Source organism: Ambystoma mexicanum, chromosome 11, assembly GCF_040938575.1.
Source record: "Ambystoma mexicanum isolate Mex_15411 chromosome 11, UKY_AmexF1_1, whole genome shotgun sequence".
Classification (NCBI taxonomy): Eukaryota; Metazoa; Chordata; class Amphibia; order Caudata; family Ambystomatidae; genus Ambystoma; species Ambystoma mexicanum.
The window spans coordinates 816717706-816736942 of record NC_090934.1 but is presented as its reverse complement, the minus strand read 5'-3'; the positions used below and the strand labels follow the sequence as shown (position 1 = coordinate 816736942).

The 19237-nt window shown below is 43.0% G+C and overlaps 1 protein-coding gene across 7 annotated transcripts in view; it reads left to right on the top strand.

The window, feature by feature from the left end:
• PLEKHA7 (pleckstrin homology domain containing A7) overlaps window positions 1–19237 on the top strand; it is a 1516580-nt gene that overhangs the window by 4277 nt on the left and 1493066 nt on the right. For all 7 annotated transcript variants that reach the window (XM_069623767.1, XM_069623765.1, XM_069623764.1 and 4 more), the window contains exon 3: window positions 4148–4205. In XM_069623767.1, coding sequence (XP_069479868.1) covers window positions 4148–4205 — 58 coding nt within the window. The remainder of the gene's footprint in view (window positions 1–4147; window positions 4206–19237) is intronic.

Below are 19237 nucleotides of genomic sequence, written 5' to 3'. Positions count from 1 at the left end.
CTCCTCTGGTTGCATTCCAGGCTGGACAGGAGGTGCCATGAAAGGCACTGGAGGAGATGGCAGAGCAGGCCACGTCATAGTAATGGGCGTGGGCACTTGGGCGCTGCGGGCAACGCTTACATGCTGAAATATTTTGAAAAGTTAATTCAGTCCACTTTGTTACATTTGTTGTCTGTTGTATTTGTCACCCCTTCAATGCAGCTTCCTGTTCTATTACATACATCCCATGTTGTGTGTTTAAAGTTGAAATTCATTATGGGATCAGTCGAGTCACAAACATTAAGAGAAATCAGTACAGCAAAACTCCCAAAGCTGGCATGTTTGCAGCTCCAGTCAGCACACGGAGAGGCAAGTTTGAAGCACAACTTTTGAGGTGCTTTATCTGATTTATGTAACAAAACATTAAGATAAAATAATTGAAAAATAGTTATGCACAGCGGTGGACTGGCCTATAGGCAACTTCTGGAGATTAACCGGTAGGCCTCTGCACCCTGGGCCTCTTTTGTCTGGTATTTCCACATTTTCTCACAGAAAAAGGGTTGGGCTTGCTGAAAATGTGAAATTTTCAGGCACTTTAAAAATTATTTCCAGGGCCTTCCCAGTCCACCCCTGGTTATGCATAGAAGTCGCACCTATTTACACCTAAATTACAGTAAAGGTGTGTGAATGATCTGTTGCTTCCCCCTGTCTCACCCCCCATGATACCAATTGCCCACACTCCCCTGTTAGCTCCCCATTCCTTTTTTTTCCTGTGCTTCCATCGCAGTGTTCCCCCCCCCCCCCCCCTATGATTGTAAAGCACTCCGTTGCTTCTCGAAGCTTGGTCCGCACTCAGTAAATACCCTATCAATAATAATAATTCAAAGGTTCGTACTGAAGTGGGCTTCCTCTGAAGCACATTTTTTCAAAGGCGAAGAGTGAAGATGCACTGCTTGTTTGAGAGATCAGACTTTTCATAGCCCTTCACCACCGGTCGAGGTTCAATTGAAGACATCACACAGCTCCAACCCCAGCAGTCTCAGCCTATCAGTGCTCATTGCGTCGTTTTCCCAAGGGGGTTATCTCGGCGCTGGGATCATGTCTACATTCTTCAAACATGAACTGGCACTTACTGGCTGGAATTGTTTTTTGGAGTAGGGAGCTGAAGCTCATCTCTGGCGGATCTGCAGGGTGATCGTGCTATGCCTCTGCTGCCTGCATGCTAAAGAGCATGCCGGCTCTGAGTCGCAAAACTAACCAGGCAAGAAGCACATAGACCTTTTATTCTATCCGAGAGAGGTATTCACAGTAAGGTTTTTTTTACCTGGGAAAAATGTCGCTCTTTTATACCCCAGATTTGTCACAAGTAATGTTTGGAGCCATTTGCATGTCAAACCGGTCCTTACGAGTTAGCTCTTTATTAAATTAACATTCTATCCAGTTGTTGCTACTGCAAGGCCTCCGTGCCTGCAGGAAATCCAGGGCATACTCCGCTGCATTTCACAAACTCCTAACAGGTTTCTCTGACTCATCGGCAGGGCTGCTGCTTTCCTGGCAAAATCTCTCTCCCCGCGGGTGCCAATCTTAAATCGTACCCATGCTCGTCTCCAGTTTTTTTAAATGCCCCCTTTCCTTGCTTTCAACTAGGGACATCATTTAGGGGCCGCCCCAAGGTCTCCCTTGCTACCCATGTGGTCTCCCTTGCTATCCTTCTTTTTTTTTTTTCTTTACTAATTAAAGCTCCTGAGCTGTGGCCAATGCCATGTGGCTATCTGAGCTATTTTGTCTTTCTGGAATTCCATACAATAATTGCTAGACTCATTAAACGTTTATTTTGGGCACACTTCAGAGTGTGAGTCACTGATTTAGTCTGTTCTTAAACACCTCTAATTCACAATGCAGACAAAATCCTCCAAAAAGCATTCAGAGAAGAATAAGCATCCATTTCCAACTATGTATTTTGCTTTTCGCAAGTTGCAGTTATAGCATATTTTTTTCTGTCAATACATATGGTGATCCATTCTTGTATGAAATGTATATCACGTTACATTAATATTGTAACCATATTTTTCATAGTGTACTTAGAAACAATGCTATTTGATGCCACTTCCTGTTTTGTCGAGGGGTAAACGGTTGTGTTCCATCGATTCCCGTGATGTCACTTCGGGGTGGGTCAGATAACATCACTTCCTGTAGGTCAAGGGTCATGTGATGTAACTTTCGTTACCCCTGGCATTTTGGTGAAATGACGTCTCTACTTTCAACATTCATTTTAACCATCCCTTATTCCCAAGTTCAAGGAGTCTGTAAAACAATTTCCACACCCTGATGCTTGACATATTCGAAACCTGCAAAAGGGCAACCAGGCGTCTGTGTATTGCCCTACTTGTCTTCACTCACAGAATAGTTTGACACAAGCATCTTCTGAATTAAATGTGCAAGTGTGTATGCATTATTACCTCACTGTTTTCGTGGCAACTTAGACACACCACAGACTAGCTAGAATAAAATCAGGCCCATGTAGTGCAGGCATTTACTGTGGAGTATACACAGAATGGGCGGCTTTGGAATGATATTGGCCCCTTCCCAGTGAGCTGTGACTTGTCCGGCAAAGGGCCCATTAGTATTCTCAATTTCACACTTGTGTCTGCCCAAGCCCAGTAATAAAAGATAAGACTTCAAAGGAATATGCAAAAAAAGCAACCCTTTTTCAGGATTTCACCCCTTTGTTTTACACTTCAAAAAGCACCCCTTTCCTCATTTTCAGGAACAAGGACACACACCACACACAACTTTAAGTGCCACCACAGGGTCTCTATGACAGGACTATCACTAGTGCTCGCCAAAAGCCATTGGCTAGGCCCAGAAAAACAGGCCTCACCCTCACAAAGCCTCACTTACAAGTAAAACACTGTTGATCCCCCCCCAAACGTACATCCGCCCTGGCAAACGACTTGCACGAGCACTTCACTTACCACTATAATCTGTAAGGGATTCAGTGGTCTGCGCGAGGGCCTTGCTTGTGTGCTGATTCTTTTTCACTTGATACACAGCACCAGTCTCCACGAGCATCCTGAAAATAAGCCAATGCGCTTTGATGCATGTTTGCTTTTTCTCTGTTTTGTGTTTTCTCCGGAAATTGGGGTTTCTCTCCCATTTGTTGAATTGCCCTGTTGCCTTTTACCTCGATTAGTTGCATTTCCTTTGAATATACCCTTATTCTGTTAGTCTTTCCCTAATTTCTAAATGATTCTTTGCATCTTTTCAATCAGTTATCGCGTTTTCAATAACTTGTTCAATTCACCCCCATATTGTTGCTTTTCCCCGTGACGAGTTGCATTGTTTTTGACCTCAATTTCTTGTTGGCTTCCTTGCATTGTCGCACTTCTCCCTAATTTCATGCATTCCATGTGTGATGCTTTTCCTTGTGACCTGGTCTATTTCCCCCTATTGTGTTGTGCTTGTTGGAGTTGTCCCTTGTTTATTTCATTGCAGTGCATTAGTTCAGTTTTGCCATTATTTTCTGTGAACCACCCAGCAGCACTGTTTTTCTCCATAATGTATTGCATGCTTCCAGGGCTGGTGGTTTGCAATATGAAGTGTCCTCATATTTCCTGCTTTATTGATCTGCTACTTTTTTTCTCTTTCATTCTACTAACCATTATTGTTTCTCTCCACAATTTGGTATCTTCTGCTGATGTATTGCTTTCCCATGAGTTAACCGTACCACGTATTGCTTGCATTTATGTCTGCATTGTTGCTTTTATTCCTTGTCTGCATTGTTCATTCTCCATGATTGCCTTTTTTGTTTTGTTTTTGGACGTCTTCTTTAATGCAGTGTTGGCTCTGTACCTGATGTGTTTAATTATTCCCAGCATTGCTTCTTTTCTCTCCAGTTTGGTGCACTGAGCCTGGGATTTGTTGCTTTACTCTCTTGATTTGTGCTGTCCTCCTTGATTTGTTACATGCCTCCAGCCTTATTTAATAATGACATGCAGTATTCATTTATCACAGGTTTCCATCGTTGCATTATTAGTTGATGGGTTGTTTTGTTGCTTTACCTGGGGATACCTTGCATTCTTGTTTGCCAATCTTTCGTTTGTTGACCTTAACAGGAGGCTGGTGCTGGTACCAAAGGTTTTACTTGTCCCCTTTTCTGTTTCTACAGACCTACCTCGGGGCTGGGAGGAAGGATTCACGGACGAGGGCGCCAGTTACTTCATTGAGTGAGTATTTGGCCCTGAGGCGCTTCCTGCCCTCTCCTTTTCTTGATCACATTCTGTTACTGCAGGTGCAGCTGCCCTGTTTTCACTTGTCAGGGGCAATATCTGGGCGCAGTTCATCCGTCTCACCTGAATTCATTGATTTGTGCGTGTCCGGCTCATGGACAGATTCCATGTCACTTTTGATGGACCCGTTTTATTATCATTGCCTGTGGAGTGTTGGCATGCATGGGGCATTTACTTGTACGTGAAAAGAAGTGTGTCTGTGTTGGCCATCAGGGCCGAACAGAGGCATACAATTGTCTGGGGCACCGATGAAAAAGTGTCCCACAGTTGCAAATGGCAATTCACTCCTTTTAATGAAATGTGATGCAAATTGTGAATTTTAAAGAATATTTATTCAGTAACACTGGTCAAAACTACTAGCTGCATGGTGTAGTAACATATCAAACTGGCCCACTTTGACCATAAAAACTGTTCTTCTTTGACCATAAAACTGGCCCACACCAGCATTTTGTGTTTTTGGTTTGGTCATTGCCCTATAGGCCAGTCCGAGCCTGGATATATGGGGCATGTACTTGTATGGTAAAGGCGGTGCATCAGTGTTGGTCATGGCGGTGCATCAGTGTTGGTCATAGACTTGGGGTTGAAGTTTTGTGTGAGGTTTCTAGGCTCCGGTTTTCGAGCTGAGGATAATGAAAACATGTTTGGTTACTGTGAGACCTGTGCCATTATGCACAAAGATTCAAATAGGCAACATGCCATAGCCTGTAAAGCAAACACAGTGGATCACTTTTCTGGAACCGGCCATCGGTTGCCCCCCTATGTTTGTATTGCAGGGTGTAGCCTGTTAGTGTTTCGCCCATTAGTACCCAACACTCTTTGTTCCATGTTTACTAGTACAATGACAAAGTTTGTTGTAGTTCTGTCGCCGTGGAGGTATGCAGATGAGCTGGCGGAGAACTGCAAGCGCCCAGCTTCTCTTCTAGTCAGGAGGGGTGGCGGATCCTTGCCAAGCAGAAGGCATTTGCATGACCAGTGGCCATGATGATGGAAGAATCTGGCTTCTCAGTGCTCCTGTTTTCTTTCTGGGAATGTTTGAAGGCTATCGTATTTAAATGTATTTCTTATTTCTGGTTTAGGTTATATTTTCAAAAGGAGACTACAGCTTTTATTCCGTATGTATGTATGAAAAGAGATTTCTGTAATGAATTTACATTTTGAAAACTAATTTGTGATGGAAATGGCAGGCACTTTCTACACGATTGTAGCACAGTTGCTATGATAGCCGGTTCCCCGTTTCTTGACCTGTTTGATTTTTGCACCATGGTGTTTGACTTGAAGACGATCACACTGAATTCTCTTTAAAACGAGTAAATAATACCTTGGAAAAGAAATGTTGTGCTTTTTTTTTTTTGCAGATGTTGCTCCCCGACGTACGTTATTTGTTTTCCTATATTTCCGGATTCATTTATAATCGGTGCTGCAGAAAACATATTGAAGTGGGGGTATTTTACTTTCTACCTATTAAAGTTGGGAGTAAAATGTTTTTTTAGGGAGCACGAAAGTAAATCCCATTCCCACTGGGAGTATTTCATAAACTAGTAAAAATAACTGCAACAAAGATATTTTTGTAATCCATATTTCTCTGGACCTTTTGATTTTTACCTTGATAACATTAGTTTCTTCCTGTGGTATTATGTGAACTACTGATCCAGACTTATTCATGGCGCTGCATGGGTGAAAGCGAGGGCAACATTCTTCTATGGGACTGTTCATTTTTTTATTGGTAGTATTTGTGGTCGCTGTTTTTTTTGTTGTTGGGAGTATTTGCCTATTCTTAGGGAGTAAACGTGGTTAAAACGCTCCTTATCTGTAGGTCTGTTTATAGTTTATTCTGTGGCATAACGATAACCTCAAAATTCAAACGTAATCGGCTCTGCTTTGCTGGCCACAAATACGATTCTTTGTGTTCTTAAGTCCACAAGTACAAAGCTGATAATGACACCAAACTCTCTAAAGGTGCACGGAGCAAGAAAAACCTGAATTCAACATATTTACACACATCGGGCCAGGTGGAAATGAACCAGGCAGCCCAAGAGTGCAAATGCCCTCCGCATATAGTGTAGTTTCAAAGCACTGATTACCCTCCTCTTCAAAGAATGGCTCTTCCACAACCGCGAGGTCTACACACAATCCTCGCCTAATTTGAGACTGGACAATGTGCTCCCCCACTGTTTCCCCTCGTTGCTTATAGACCCCTTGATGCCAAATTGCTCCTCCTGCCTCTCCCCCGTTGTTCGCCACGCGCACCATTCTGTCTCTGCTTCCCTCACTGCGTTCTCCCCCTATGACTTGTAAAGTGCATGTTTGCTTCTGGAAGCAATGTCCGCACTCAATAAAAGCCCTAATAATATTAATACAAATATCAAAATGCATGCACCACTAGTGAAAAAGATCCTTTTGAACACATAATCTGCTCTACCCTTTCCCAAAAGATGAACTCTACAAATCCACGGGCCAGTGGTGGAGCGACTAATCCATTCCAAAGCATGCACTATCAACCAATCACTTTCTGTCAACGTCATACGCATACCACGCATCACGCTTCCATTCACTGCATTCCATCCATGAGGACTGTTTACCATAGTAGGATGAATTATTAGTGCAGAAAGGCTTTTTTTTCATAAAACCCTTCTTGAATATTGGAATGAGCCAGGCCAGAACACAATGTAGAGTTGGCTTTCGAAATATTTGACATTGCAAATTGTCAGTTATTTTGAGGCTCTGTTAAATGTTGACATTACCAGGAATAGATATTGTATTCATATCGTTGAAGAGTTTGCACTCCCAATGGTAATGACAAAGGAAGCAAAGAAGATGGTACATTTTCATAACCCAGCTTTCAGAAATAGCAAGCAAATTCCAAATTTCTTAAACAAGATGTGTTCTAGCACCTTGAATTGTCTCATGTGCTAAATAGATTTACCAATAATGATAAGTACTACTTTATTGTCAGCTCGAATAAAGTAGGGCAATCTGGTGAACAGCAAACCGTAGTCCACGCACTCGCACTTCAATTTTGATCACACAAGGCTTTATACCTCAATGTATGTCAGCTATGACATTATCCTATGTGGCAAACTGTAAAACCTATTGAAGGGAGAGATTGGGTAATTTAACATGTATGCCTATGTATCATGTAGGTATAAGTAATATCTCTGGATGCCCCTTATCTAGTAGGCATGCCTTGAATCACCTCTAAATACGTATAATACAGATTACAGCCGAATAACGGCAGTGGGTTGGCCTGTGCAATATTGTGTAACATGTTGCTACATAGACCCTCTGATTAGTTGACATCTTTTCTCAACCTTGGAATTTCGGCTCGTTGGCAGCACATAAGCAAAATGTACCTCAGGTGCCGAGACTAACAGCAAACTACTCCCCACTTTCCCAATTAGTCCATCATATCTCATTGGTCCGGCCCTAAGCCTAGGCATCTCCTTTGTAGTTGACCTTACAGTCTGTTCTTTATTCTGGGACTTGTAAGGGAGTGTAGGTACACCATTATCTTCATCTGGAGCTTAATGAATGGACCTTGTTTTCGACTTCTGAATAACGTGCAAGGAGACCATAAATGTGTCCATTTCGACCTTCTATTTACTGTTATTTGATTCAATTATGCTGGATGTCATTACTCCTCTTTGCCTCTAGAGATGTGCTTACTCCATCTCGCTTAGGCTTTTCACATCTTTAATTGTCCTATTCTTAGCTCCTGCAGATGTTTTCTTCTTTAATTAATCTAAGAGAAATATGTCTTGCGTACATGGCTTATCCTTCTGACTCTACTTGTGCCTTGTAATTATTCCTTGAAGCAGCAACCTTGAACCCAGGGCAATGGACTTCACTTTTTTCCTCACATGAAGCTGTTCTTACCACGTTTTTTGACTCTGCAGCCCTGGTGTGTCTCTGAAGTAGCTTGATTGGTTTCAACACAAGTCAGGCGTCCATCTTTCCATCATGGCCCACTTAGCCACCTTATGTTTTCTTCGGCAGCAAGCTTCTATATGTCTCAGCTACCTTGTGTTTCTGCGTATATGCACTCACTTCCTCTCTACTCACTGGTTTCTTAGGTGCATATGATTTCTTCATATTTGATTGCATGTTTCACTTATCACTCCAAGTACATCTTTTATCCTTTAAGTATTTTCATATTGTTTCAGTATGTCTTCATGTCTTTCCCTCATGAAGTTAGTCTGCTCTCATCAGATTTCACTTTTTCGATGTCCAATGGTGTGTACAGACATCCTTCCACCCTTTCAGTTGCGGTGGCACATACAATATGGTTGTCTTGAGTGCATATCATCTCTCATAGACTCAATGCGTTATTGGGACAATACCTGGTGACCCACATAGGGCTCTTCTCCTGCTATTCCAATATGATGGCGCATTCCTTAGCCCCACCAAGTTATAAATAGGGATAATCCTATGGTTTGGCAGTGCTTAAATGTTTTCCCTTTGGTCCCCCAAAGTTCCATTCAGCACTGACCTACCCAGTGACATCAAACAGGGTGCTTATGTTGTAGCCTTTCCCTGGTTTCGCACTGACAGTATCCATTTAGCAGTAGACCAGTGTGGGAGAGGGCTGGCGTCTGGTCTTTACTTCTACTATTTCTGATTAAACTTGGCCGATTATGGCGTGATGTGGGCAAAGTAGACCAAGAAAGAGCTTTCTCACCCAGCATTCCTTCAGAACTACCTCTAAAAATGTCCATCCTGCAGTTAGGAGTTGTAGCAGAAAACCCTGCGTAACCAATTAATTTGGGATTTTGGCATACTTTGTACTAGAAGTGTGACCTTCAAGCATTGATTCATAGCCCATTTATATATCCTGTAAGTAATGACGTTTTTAGCACATAGACACCAACACCACAACTATCTGCACACCATACATTCCATCTTACAAAACCACCCCTGTACAACTTTCAAGCACCTGACAGGTATCCCTCTAGACCACATTGGACATAAATCACATCCTCCCTGCCTCTGAACTCAACTCATCTGGCTGAAGCACTCTGCCCTTACCTGGCTTGTTTTTTGTTTGTTCTTTTAACGTGTGACTGTTTTTAGCTATTACGTGTATTGTATTGAGCTCAGCCATTGTGTGTGTACAAATTGGAAATTGCTTAGATCTTAGGATTTTTATTAATGGTTTCCTCATGTTTGCCGATATATTATTTTAACATTTGAGTACATTTATACATCTTTTTTAAAAAGCATTTACTTCCTCATTTCCGCCTGTGTGCAACTGTATCCACTTTTGGAGCACTTTTGAAGGTACGTACTTGGGAACAGAAGGACATTTACTGTTGGGCACGAGATATATGATAGATTAGCAACAGGCTGTCTCTTTATTCTTTTTTGTGGGAAGGCACTATACGCACTAGGTTAAGTCGCCTTCCATTAGTCCAGCAGCTATTCTTGCTGTGACCACAGACTTTATGCATTCTATGGAACATAAGGAAGTTGCTCATACGATGGATAATAATGTGCCCAACTGCACAAGTTGTTCACAGGGATGTCCCTAATTTAGTTTTTTTAAACTTGCTCTTCATAATACCAGGTCTTTAGTGAAACACACCTTAGATGTTCACAATTTTATTTTGGAAGAAGATGTGGACATAATGTGTATAACAGAAAGGCTTACGGATGCCCATGGCCCGGTCATAGTGCAAGTGATTTTCCCCCCCACCCCCCCATCCCTGGCTATGCCTTCTTTGGGAAAAATCGTGAAACAGGTAAGGGGGTGGGGTAGCTATCATATGTAAAAATAAAAAACTTGGGATGTATGAGATGAAGGCAGATTGTGAAGGATGTGACATTTTACACACTAAAATCATTTCAAATCCCAATTTTAGCATTAATTTTGTATTGCATTATAAACCACCAGGTGAGACCCCCTCTGTTTAATGAAGAGCTCACGCTTTTGCTATCTTCGATGCAAAAAGCTAACAGTGCTATAATCCCCCTGAGTGATTTAAATCTTTGACGAGGGGACCCAAGAGATAAGAAAGTACTTGAATTACAAAGACTCCTGAACAATGGAAATATTATTGTACACAATTTTGATCAACGCACATAATGGGAAATACATTAGATTGGCTGGCCAGTGAGCATATACTACTGATGGGCGTTAGCACTATCCCCTGTGTGTCGTCGGATCCTTCTTTTCTTATGTGTCAGATTCAACTACCTGTACCTTTCAGGCAGCAATATGAGTTGCCACGTAAGGTTTTAGGGAGAAACTATCGGGCCATTACATCTGATGACCTCGTGGGATGTATGAATGCCCTGATGACGCAGACAAATGAGCTGGATCAAACTCATGTATTGATAGAGTTATAATGACACATGATAGCTTTGCTTAACAGGCTTGCTCCAATTAAGTTTGAAGCATTAGGGAGTTTCTTAATCATCAAAAATCGTTCTACCCGAAATTGGTTCAGCAGAAGTTAAAGAAAAGGTAGGCAGAAAGGAAAACATCCCTGTAGGGAGAAGGAATATAAAGACAAGATCATAGAAACCAAATGTAACCATTATAATGAACAAATAAGCAGGGCGGAAAATGAAACAAAGGAACCTTTTAAACTGGTTAGAACATGGGAAAAGCCTAAAGTACTAAACCAAAATATAAACCCTAAAAAAGAAGATTGCACACAAGTTCAAAAGGCATTTGCAGACAAGATTGTGCTTGCCCAAGCCAAGATTTGTAAAGAGCCGGACAGGTTGAAGATTGCAACGGTGGGTGATATTATAGGGAATAGGCAACAAGAAATGTTGGCCGACCAAATGCCCGCTGATTCCAGGGAGCAAAACCTGGTGGTGCCCTGTCTGCTCTTTTGTTTTTCAACTGTTACGATTTCAGTAATTAAAGACATTCTGAAGGTCATGCATCCCACAAGTTGTCCAGTGGACCTATTGCCATCTAAAGTCATCCTGGAACATCGTGGTGTTTTTGCACCATTCTTGTGAAGATTTGCTAATGCCTCCTTTAACCAATGCGTCATACCTCAAACTATCAAAGATGTTGTCGTGACGCCCCTTTAGAAAAAAAATGGGGTTGGGCCCTAATGATGCGGCCCATATCCAACACCTTTTTTTGCTTAAGTTGGTCGACAAGGTGGCCACTGTGCAGCTCCAACAACATATGGGGGCCGTAGATATGTTACACAAGAAACAATCATGCTTTCGATGCACCTATGGCACAGAGAGCCTTGGTCGACCTCCAAACACAGATGCTGACAGTGTTGGAGAGGAGAGGATCGGGGGTGCTGATTTTGCTAGACTTATCAGCAGCCTTATCTACCTGACCATACAATACTGTTGGAGAGACTGACTGTCACAGGGGAATTCTCTGGGGAGGCGGTTAGGTGGATGAGGTCGTTCTTGGAGGGATGTAGATCCAGGGTTCATTGGGGAGATGTCTCTTATGATTTGGAACTCATTGTGGGGTTCTGCAGGGGGAATGTTTGTCCCCCTCACTTTTAACATTTATATCCAGCCTTTGTGCTTGGAATTGGAGAGTTCGGGGGTTATCTTCACAAATTATGCAGATGATTTTCAGCTATCAATGGAGCTCAACGGAAATTCTGCAGAGGACCAGGAGAGGCTAAATGATATCTATATGGTCATCAAAAATTGGATGTCCATGATTTGGCTCTGCTTAAATGTGGGGAAAACCAAGCTGATGATTTATGGGTCAAAGCACTCCAGGGAGAGCTTAGGTCAGGATTTTTCGAGCTTCCTTATCAATGGTAGCCTGATTCCAGTGGCTATAAAGGTGAAGACCCTCAGTACTTACATGGATGCTAATCTAAATGCGGATGCCCATATGGACTACATTGTAAGGAACAACAACTAATACCTCAGAGTACCGAGATTGGTTGGTCCTATTGTCACAAAGGATAACCGCACAAACTTAGCACGGCATTATATTACCACGTTTGGATTATTGTAACTCTCTGTTAGGGGGTGTCGGTAAGGATGCCATACAGAAACTGCAGAAAATACAAAATTAAGCCGTGCATATAGTTCACCATATGGCACAGAGAGAACCAGTGACAGCAGCTCGAGAGAGTTGCATTGGCTCCCGGTGGCAGCTAGGGCCCTCTTCAAGTTGCTAACCTTGGGACATAAGTGTATTTTTGGGACTGCTCCTCAATAAGGTAGTGATCTATTAACCCCCTAGCAACCTTTGTTCAGCCAACGCATGCCTGCTTAGGGTAAATCGATTCAAAAGAGCCTGGGGCAATGGCCGCTTTTTCCTGGTTCGGGTGGCACGGGCCTGGAATGAGCTACTAGAATCACTCCGGAAGGAAGAAAATCATCTTGCCTTTAGGAAGTTGTTGAAGACCAGGCTGCTTATGTGAAGAAACATGAGAAATTTGGAATTCCCATTCTGTAGCTCTGTTCCTCTGTTCATTGCCTGGATGCCTTAGGGCTTGGCGCTTGATAAGCAAATAATACAAAATAAATAATCAACACATCCCGCAAGACTGGACAAATCTCCTGCTTCTCAGGAAAGGCAACTTCCACCTCATCACACATCTTCCCTTCTTAGGTAAGATCCTTTAGATAGTGGAAGCCACGCAATTCCACTAACACACCAACCTCTTTCAGTACCACTAATCTGGCTTCAGATATAGATGCATTACAGAAATATCTACCATCGAGGTATATACATCCAAAACAATGGCCATCCTGGCCTTTTGACTTTCCTTGACCTCTTAGCAGTAGACCACTATACACACCAACATTATACACTGCTGCGCATTGGTATCAGCGAGACCATCCACCACTGGTTCAAATCCTACCTGCTAACCATCACCAATGTGTCCAATGGATTTGTCTAGATCATCAACTCTACTCATCCACTGTGGAGTCCTGCAATGATCCATCCTCTCCCCTTTGATCTTAAAGCTTTACATAGACTCTCTCTGACCCTCCTGCCTCCACACAACACCCACCCATACACAGGTGATGCACAGCTCTACCTCAAGGTATTCTCAGTCGAAAAAACATCCACATGCTCAAAGCCTGTATAGCATTGATCCAGGCCTGGATATCCAGTGCTTACCCGAAGCTCAACCCCCTCCAAGGCTGAATTCTTACTGCTCACCAACAACACCAAACCCCTTGAGATCCAAACCTGGCTCCCTGTTAATAACCTCAAGAGCCTCAAACCCCAGCTAAGCACCTGCACCATGTCCCTTGGGGTCTACATTGAAAGATACCTCTTCTTCAAGGAGAACACAGTAGAGAAGACACAAAGGGCTGTGTACTAACATTTCCTGCTGTGGAAAATCAAGCACTTCAGCCCAGCAAACCACTTCAGATCTACTGTTCAAGCCTTGGTCTTTTCCCCTAGCATGTTAGCAGTGCCCTTCTGAAAGGTCTTCCAGTGCCCCCGTCCTCCTCCCCACCTATCATCACTCTTGCAGTCTGCCAGTGAATTAAGGCTTTGAACTTGACCTTGCAGAACTATCTGTGCCTGAGAATAAAAGGGAGCATCTTCTTGGTTTCGGTGTAGATCGACCCATTGTCTATTGTGATCTGACATGTGACTTGGAGACCGCATTTTCGAACCCTTTACTGCATTTAATATTATTAAATCAAAAAATAGTCCATAGACGCCCCTCTTAGAGAACAAACACAGCTAAATGACCTGTTCTTTGGGATGTTACCCACTCAAGTGTCTGCAGCCACACTTTAGCTCCCTGTACCTTTCACAGAAGGGAAATATCCATATGCATATCAGTCTTTGTCCCGCTCACATGGGCAGTCCAGCACCAAAATGCTATCGTAATTCTCTTCTGAACAAGAATACCAACGGCAACCCCATACACGTGTTTCAGCCTTGTTGGACCTCATCAGTGAGGTGGAGCTGTGCCTGTCTGGGCACAGTGGGCAAGGGGTCCACGTCTGGATGACACTAGGAAACCTAGGGTGACTAAAGAGTCAGTGAGCTAATGACTTGGTTGAAACTCTCCCAGGGGCCATCCACCCAAGAACAGGTCAATGGGCTGTGTTCGTGCTGGTAGAGAGACTCCCAGACCCCCCTTTGATTTAATATTATTAAATGATGAACTCTTGACGCCTTCAGTGTTTTTCCATTCCACCTCAAACAGAAGTTTGTTTCTTTCTCACGTTCATGTAACTACTGGATGGACAATCAGGTACACGGTGGCCTCGACTTCTTGGTGCTGGGCCGGCCAAGCCTTTTTTGAATTCTCCTTCGCCATCAGTTATTTCCAACTGCGCCACACTGTAAAACTCATTTCAATCACAGGGTTTCAAGCCTTGCTAAAGTGCATCGTGGAATATCCAGGTTCTATACATTTCTATATATTATACATTGGCGCATCGCTGCAACTATTCACTACGTAGGCAGCCTTAAAATCACTGTCTACTTGCGTTACTGCGTCTGTACAAGTGTAAACTGATTTTGCATTTTATTCAACGTTTCTGTAGCATGAGCATCTTCATCTCGAGCCCAAAATGTTGCTCATCTTTCCCACCTCCTCTTCAGATCCTATAGAATGTCTATGTTCTTTTACCTCATACATCTTTTCTGGGTGCGTCAGTTTTACTTCGCATGACGCCATCAGTCTTCTCATTCACTCATTTTCACGCTTCTTCTGGGACTTTGTCCAGAACGCCATTATTTCTTCTTGAATGCATATAGGGCTTTCTTAATGGATAAGTTGTTAGCAGGATTCTTTGCGGTACAGGCATTCTCACTGGTACTGCATGTGTCTGAATTTCTGGCTCCCAACATATAAGCACATGGGGCGGGGTTTTTGTTGGGGGTACTTGACTCCTGCTTTACGCCCCCTCCCTTCAGGCATCCTGCTGATTTCCTGCTGATTTCTTATGCTCATCAAAACTCAAGTCAAAAGCATGCATTGTCCATTGGGGCTGCAATAGATCCACCTCCCCACACACTTTTTGTGGTTCTTTTGGGTACAGGAACTTCGTTTCCTCAGGTGCATGGATGCTGGCCTTTACGTAGTCTGATTTCTTCATCTGTCACCTCTTTTGGTTGAACTCCTGATTCAACATCAAGCACAATCTTTTCTGCTGCTTTCTTTGCAGTCTTCTTGCATTGTGTGATTATTATTCTGATCACACATAATCCAAACAGGGCTCCAAGTAATTTGATAATGTTCGCAATCCATTGAGGAACCCACGAGAATATTGACCCAAACCAGCTGCTATTACCAATGCTTTTTCACTTTGTCTTCCATCTTGATGTGTAGGTTTGTCAGCATCGTTATGGCCTCTGTCAAGGTACCATTCTCTTTGTCATGGGAAGGTATGAATGTGCAACATGATTCTCTGATTTTGGCACAAACACCTCCATACATAGCTGTGATCATGTCCAGGACATATCTGTTCTGAAGTGTCATCAGTCTTATGGCTCTCAACTCCTCCTGATGGCATGGAATCCCTTTATGGTGGTGTTGATCATCTGCAGAAGCTCCCATCTGGTTATCTGTAACCATTTGGCATTCGTCATCACCTGGATCCTAGGCATAAAGATTGTCATGGATATTGCTGAAGTCTGACTGAACAATCTGTGTTTTATATGAAATGGCATCAACAGCTTCTATTGATTAAGCTGAGAAATAGTTCTCTCTTCATTTGATTCAAGAGCTCTGCAGATATCTTCTTCCTCAGGTGAGCATCTGCTTTTGGAAATTCGCCAATGTTCAGGTCACTTTTTGGGCTCTCCAATGCCGGAACATGGACAATCACTATAGAACATAGTCCTCCCCAATCTCTGGGCAGTCTCATGTAAGTTCTGGCTCCACAGACCCAATAGTGATCCATTATCACTACTGCCCCGTCTGTTATTCCTGGTACATCAAAGATTTGTCCGCACTGCTGATTCTCTCCAACTTTTCTCGTGCCATTGTTTCTGAAGCTTAGTTCTGCACTAGCCAAAGGCACTATCTGCAATGGAACTCCTTTGTCTTTGACCCATGTCAAATGTTTTGCATGCCTCGGCCATAGAGGTTTGCACAATCGTTCCGCATTTTCTACAGCTGCTTTGTGCGATCCCTTTACTGCACGTGCACTGCATATGACCACACCGTCTTCCAATCCGTCGGGAGAAAGCACTGTTCCCCAGATCTGCATCTGGCCTCTTTTCTTGCAGTTGTGAACCTCTTCATCAGTATTTCCTTGACAATTGAGTTTTCTTTTTACTTCCCATCTGATTCCTCCTCCTTTCATGCCAGCCTGTTCATATCTCATCACATGATTTCTGGTGTGTGCTCTTGCTCTTGTCTTTATATCTTGCACATGATCACCTTCATCTGGTGCTGACCATCTGTCACCCATGTCAAGGTTGCAGTTTGGTCCTGGAATTGACCTCTTGTATGGTAGAGTGCAAAGTGAGTAAGGCAATGGGCCTTTTGAACATCTATTTCAATAGCTATGACTATCTTTCCCATAACATAAGGCAGAAGGGCACATACATAGCAATCCTCCTCAGGTCTCTTTCCCACCTCTTTCATGTGCTGATACCACATGTTGTTTCCCAAATGTGCTGTACTGTCCAAATAATTATTCAATTCATAATCATCCTCCCTTGTACTTCTCTTAGGTCTCTTTCTTTGTCTCTCTCTCTCTCTCTCTCTCTCTCTCTCTCTCTCTCTCTCTCTCTCTCTCTCTCTCTCTCTCTCTCTCTCTCTCTCTCAGAATTTGTATCTGGCACCCAATAAGGATATCTATAAGAGTCCTTCCTGCATAAGGATTTCTAGGGACATTTGCCACAGGGCCAGTTGTCTCCACATAAGCTATTGGAGTAGGGACAATCGCATAAGGCCTTGGCTGTCTCACAATGCATAGTTCTGCCAAGGTAACTGGAGTGGGAATGATCAAAGGGACCACTGCTTTCTTGAGACCAATGAAATACACAGTGTGGATTAGCAGAATCAGAAAAACAATGATAAACGTAGAACAAGTATATATTATGCACCAATACATGAGACTCCACTATCGATGCCTCTCCACTCGTTGTTGACTCTGCTCACTTTCTGGACCTGCTCACTTTCTGGACCTGCAATATGCTCTATGGAGCACATGCTTGCCTGTGATTACTTTTAAGGAAGGAAAAACATGTTTTATACAGGCAAACTTGTCAGATACTCTGGTAGTTGTCGAATCTGCTCTGATTTCCACAAGTAACTGGCTGATTGCTGGATGGTTTATAGGATCTTGCATAAACACAAAAGTATTGGTGTTCCACCAAACAAGATAAGGACGAACTTCAAGCAAATAGTAAAAGATCAAAACAAGTATTTTGTTTGCATCGTCGCTAGACGGGACCATCTGTACCTCCAGTAAGATGCTCAGTTTATAGTCTGATCTGCATTATTATTGCTGCCAATAATCATCTAATAGTCAGCCCATTCTTAGGATCCTGGACAAAAGCAAATATATCAGTGCTCCTTCCAACAAGAGCAGGGTAAACGCGGAGTATAAATATGAAGACAGCAAGAAGTAGTCTTGTATACCAGCATCGGATTGCTCCATAGGCACCTCCAAAATGAAATTCAGTGTGAAATGAGCCGGGGAACTGCTCCCTCTTCCAGTCGTCAAACACAAAGTCAAAATCTGGCATGTTTTATTTACTTCCGCACTCCACAGTCCAATGTCAGCAAAACTCATGTGGTTCAAGAACAATAGCTTTTTCACTGCTTGCTTAGCAGCTACAGAAAGAGTGTTTCAGGGGAGCCATAGTCCAAATGTACAGTTTCACCTTTATATTTGACAGTCTCTGCATCCTTCTTCCTAGTCATCGATCGAGTCTGCACATGCTGTACTTCTTCTCCTTGACTTGCTTCCAACTGGTTTGGGGGTTCGTCGGCCTCTACAGCGTAGACTTTCACATCACCTTGGTGGATCCTTAGCTATCCTCTCTTTGAGCAGACCGTTGAGTCTCTCACATAGCCTGTTCACTTGCGGGTGATGAGCAGAAGAAAACTTGTGTTTAATGCTAAGCAATAAGCTAATTTGCTCAAATACCTCATTCACAAAATGGGGGCCATTATCTGATCTCCGCACCTCGCATACTCCCCATCTAGAAAATACTTCTCAGACTAAAAACTTTGCAGCGCAAGTGGCATCAGGATGTGTGCATGGACCAGCCTCAATCCACCTTGAGAAGGGGCACACCACCACTATCATATACCTGTATCGATTGCAGACCTGCAGCATATCCACATAATCGACATGTAAATGCTGAAACGGACCATTTGGTTGAGGAATTATTCCTCTGACTGTTCGCAGCGTGTGCCCAGCAGTAAACCTTTGACATATGATGCAATTTACTGCATAAAATGCAATGTGTTCTAACAGGTTCGTTACGAGCCAGTCCTCCGAAATTGTTGCTGCAAGGCTCTCCCTAGTAATAAGGCTAAAGGCAATAAATGATTCAAACTTTCATTCTCAACCATCATCACAACCATTTTCTCTTTCACTTCGGGAGTATCAAAATTAAAAATATCAGAAGAATATGTAACTCGTTTGGCCTCTTCGGCTGCGGCTTGGTTTCCACACAAAATAGTCTGTTCTATTAGTGTGCGCTGTGCACTTAACTATTGTGATGGCTACTGGGAGTTGTAGTGCTTTAATAAGCCTGTCCAATAATGCAGCGTATTGCACTGGAGTGCCGTCCAATCGGAGGTAGCCCTTCCTTTTCCAACGTGCTAACCCTGCACGTACGGATGATGTCACATAGGCAGAGTCACTGTACACTGTTACTTCCTGGTCTGCGTGATTCTCGAGTGCAACAATAAGCACCACCAATTTGCAGCCTATGCTGAAAAATGAGATGTAGTCTTGCACTAGCTACTACCTCAAATTCCCCATTAGTCCAAGTCTTACCATAGCTGAGCCTGAATGCCTTTTTCTATCAGTTTGATCGTTCCTTGAGGAACGATCAATGAAAAGAATCTCCCCAG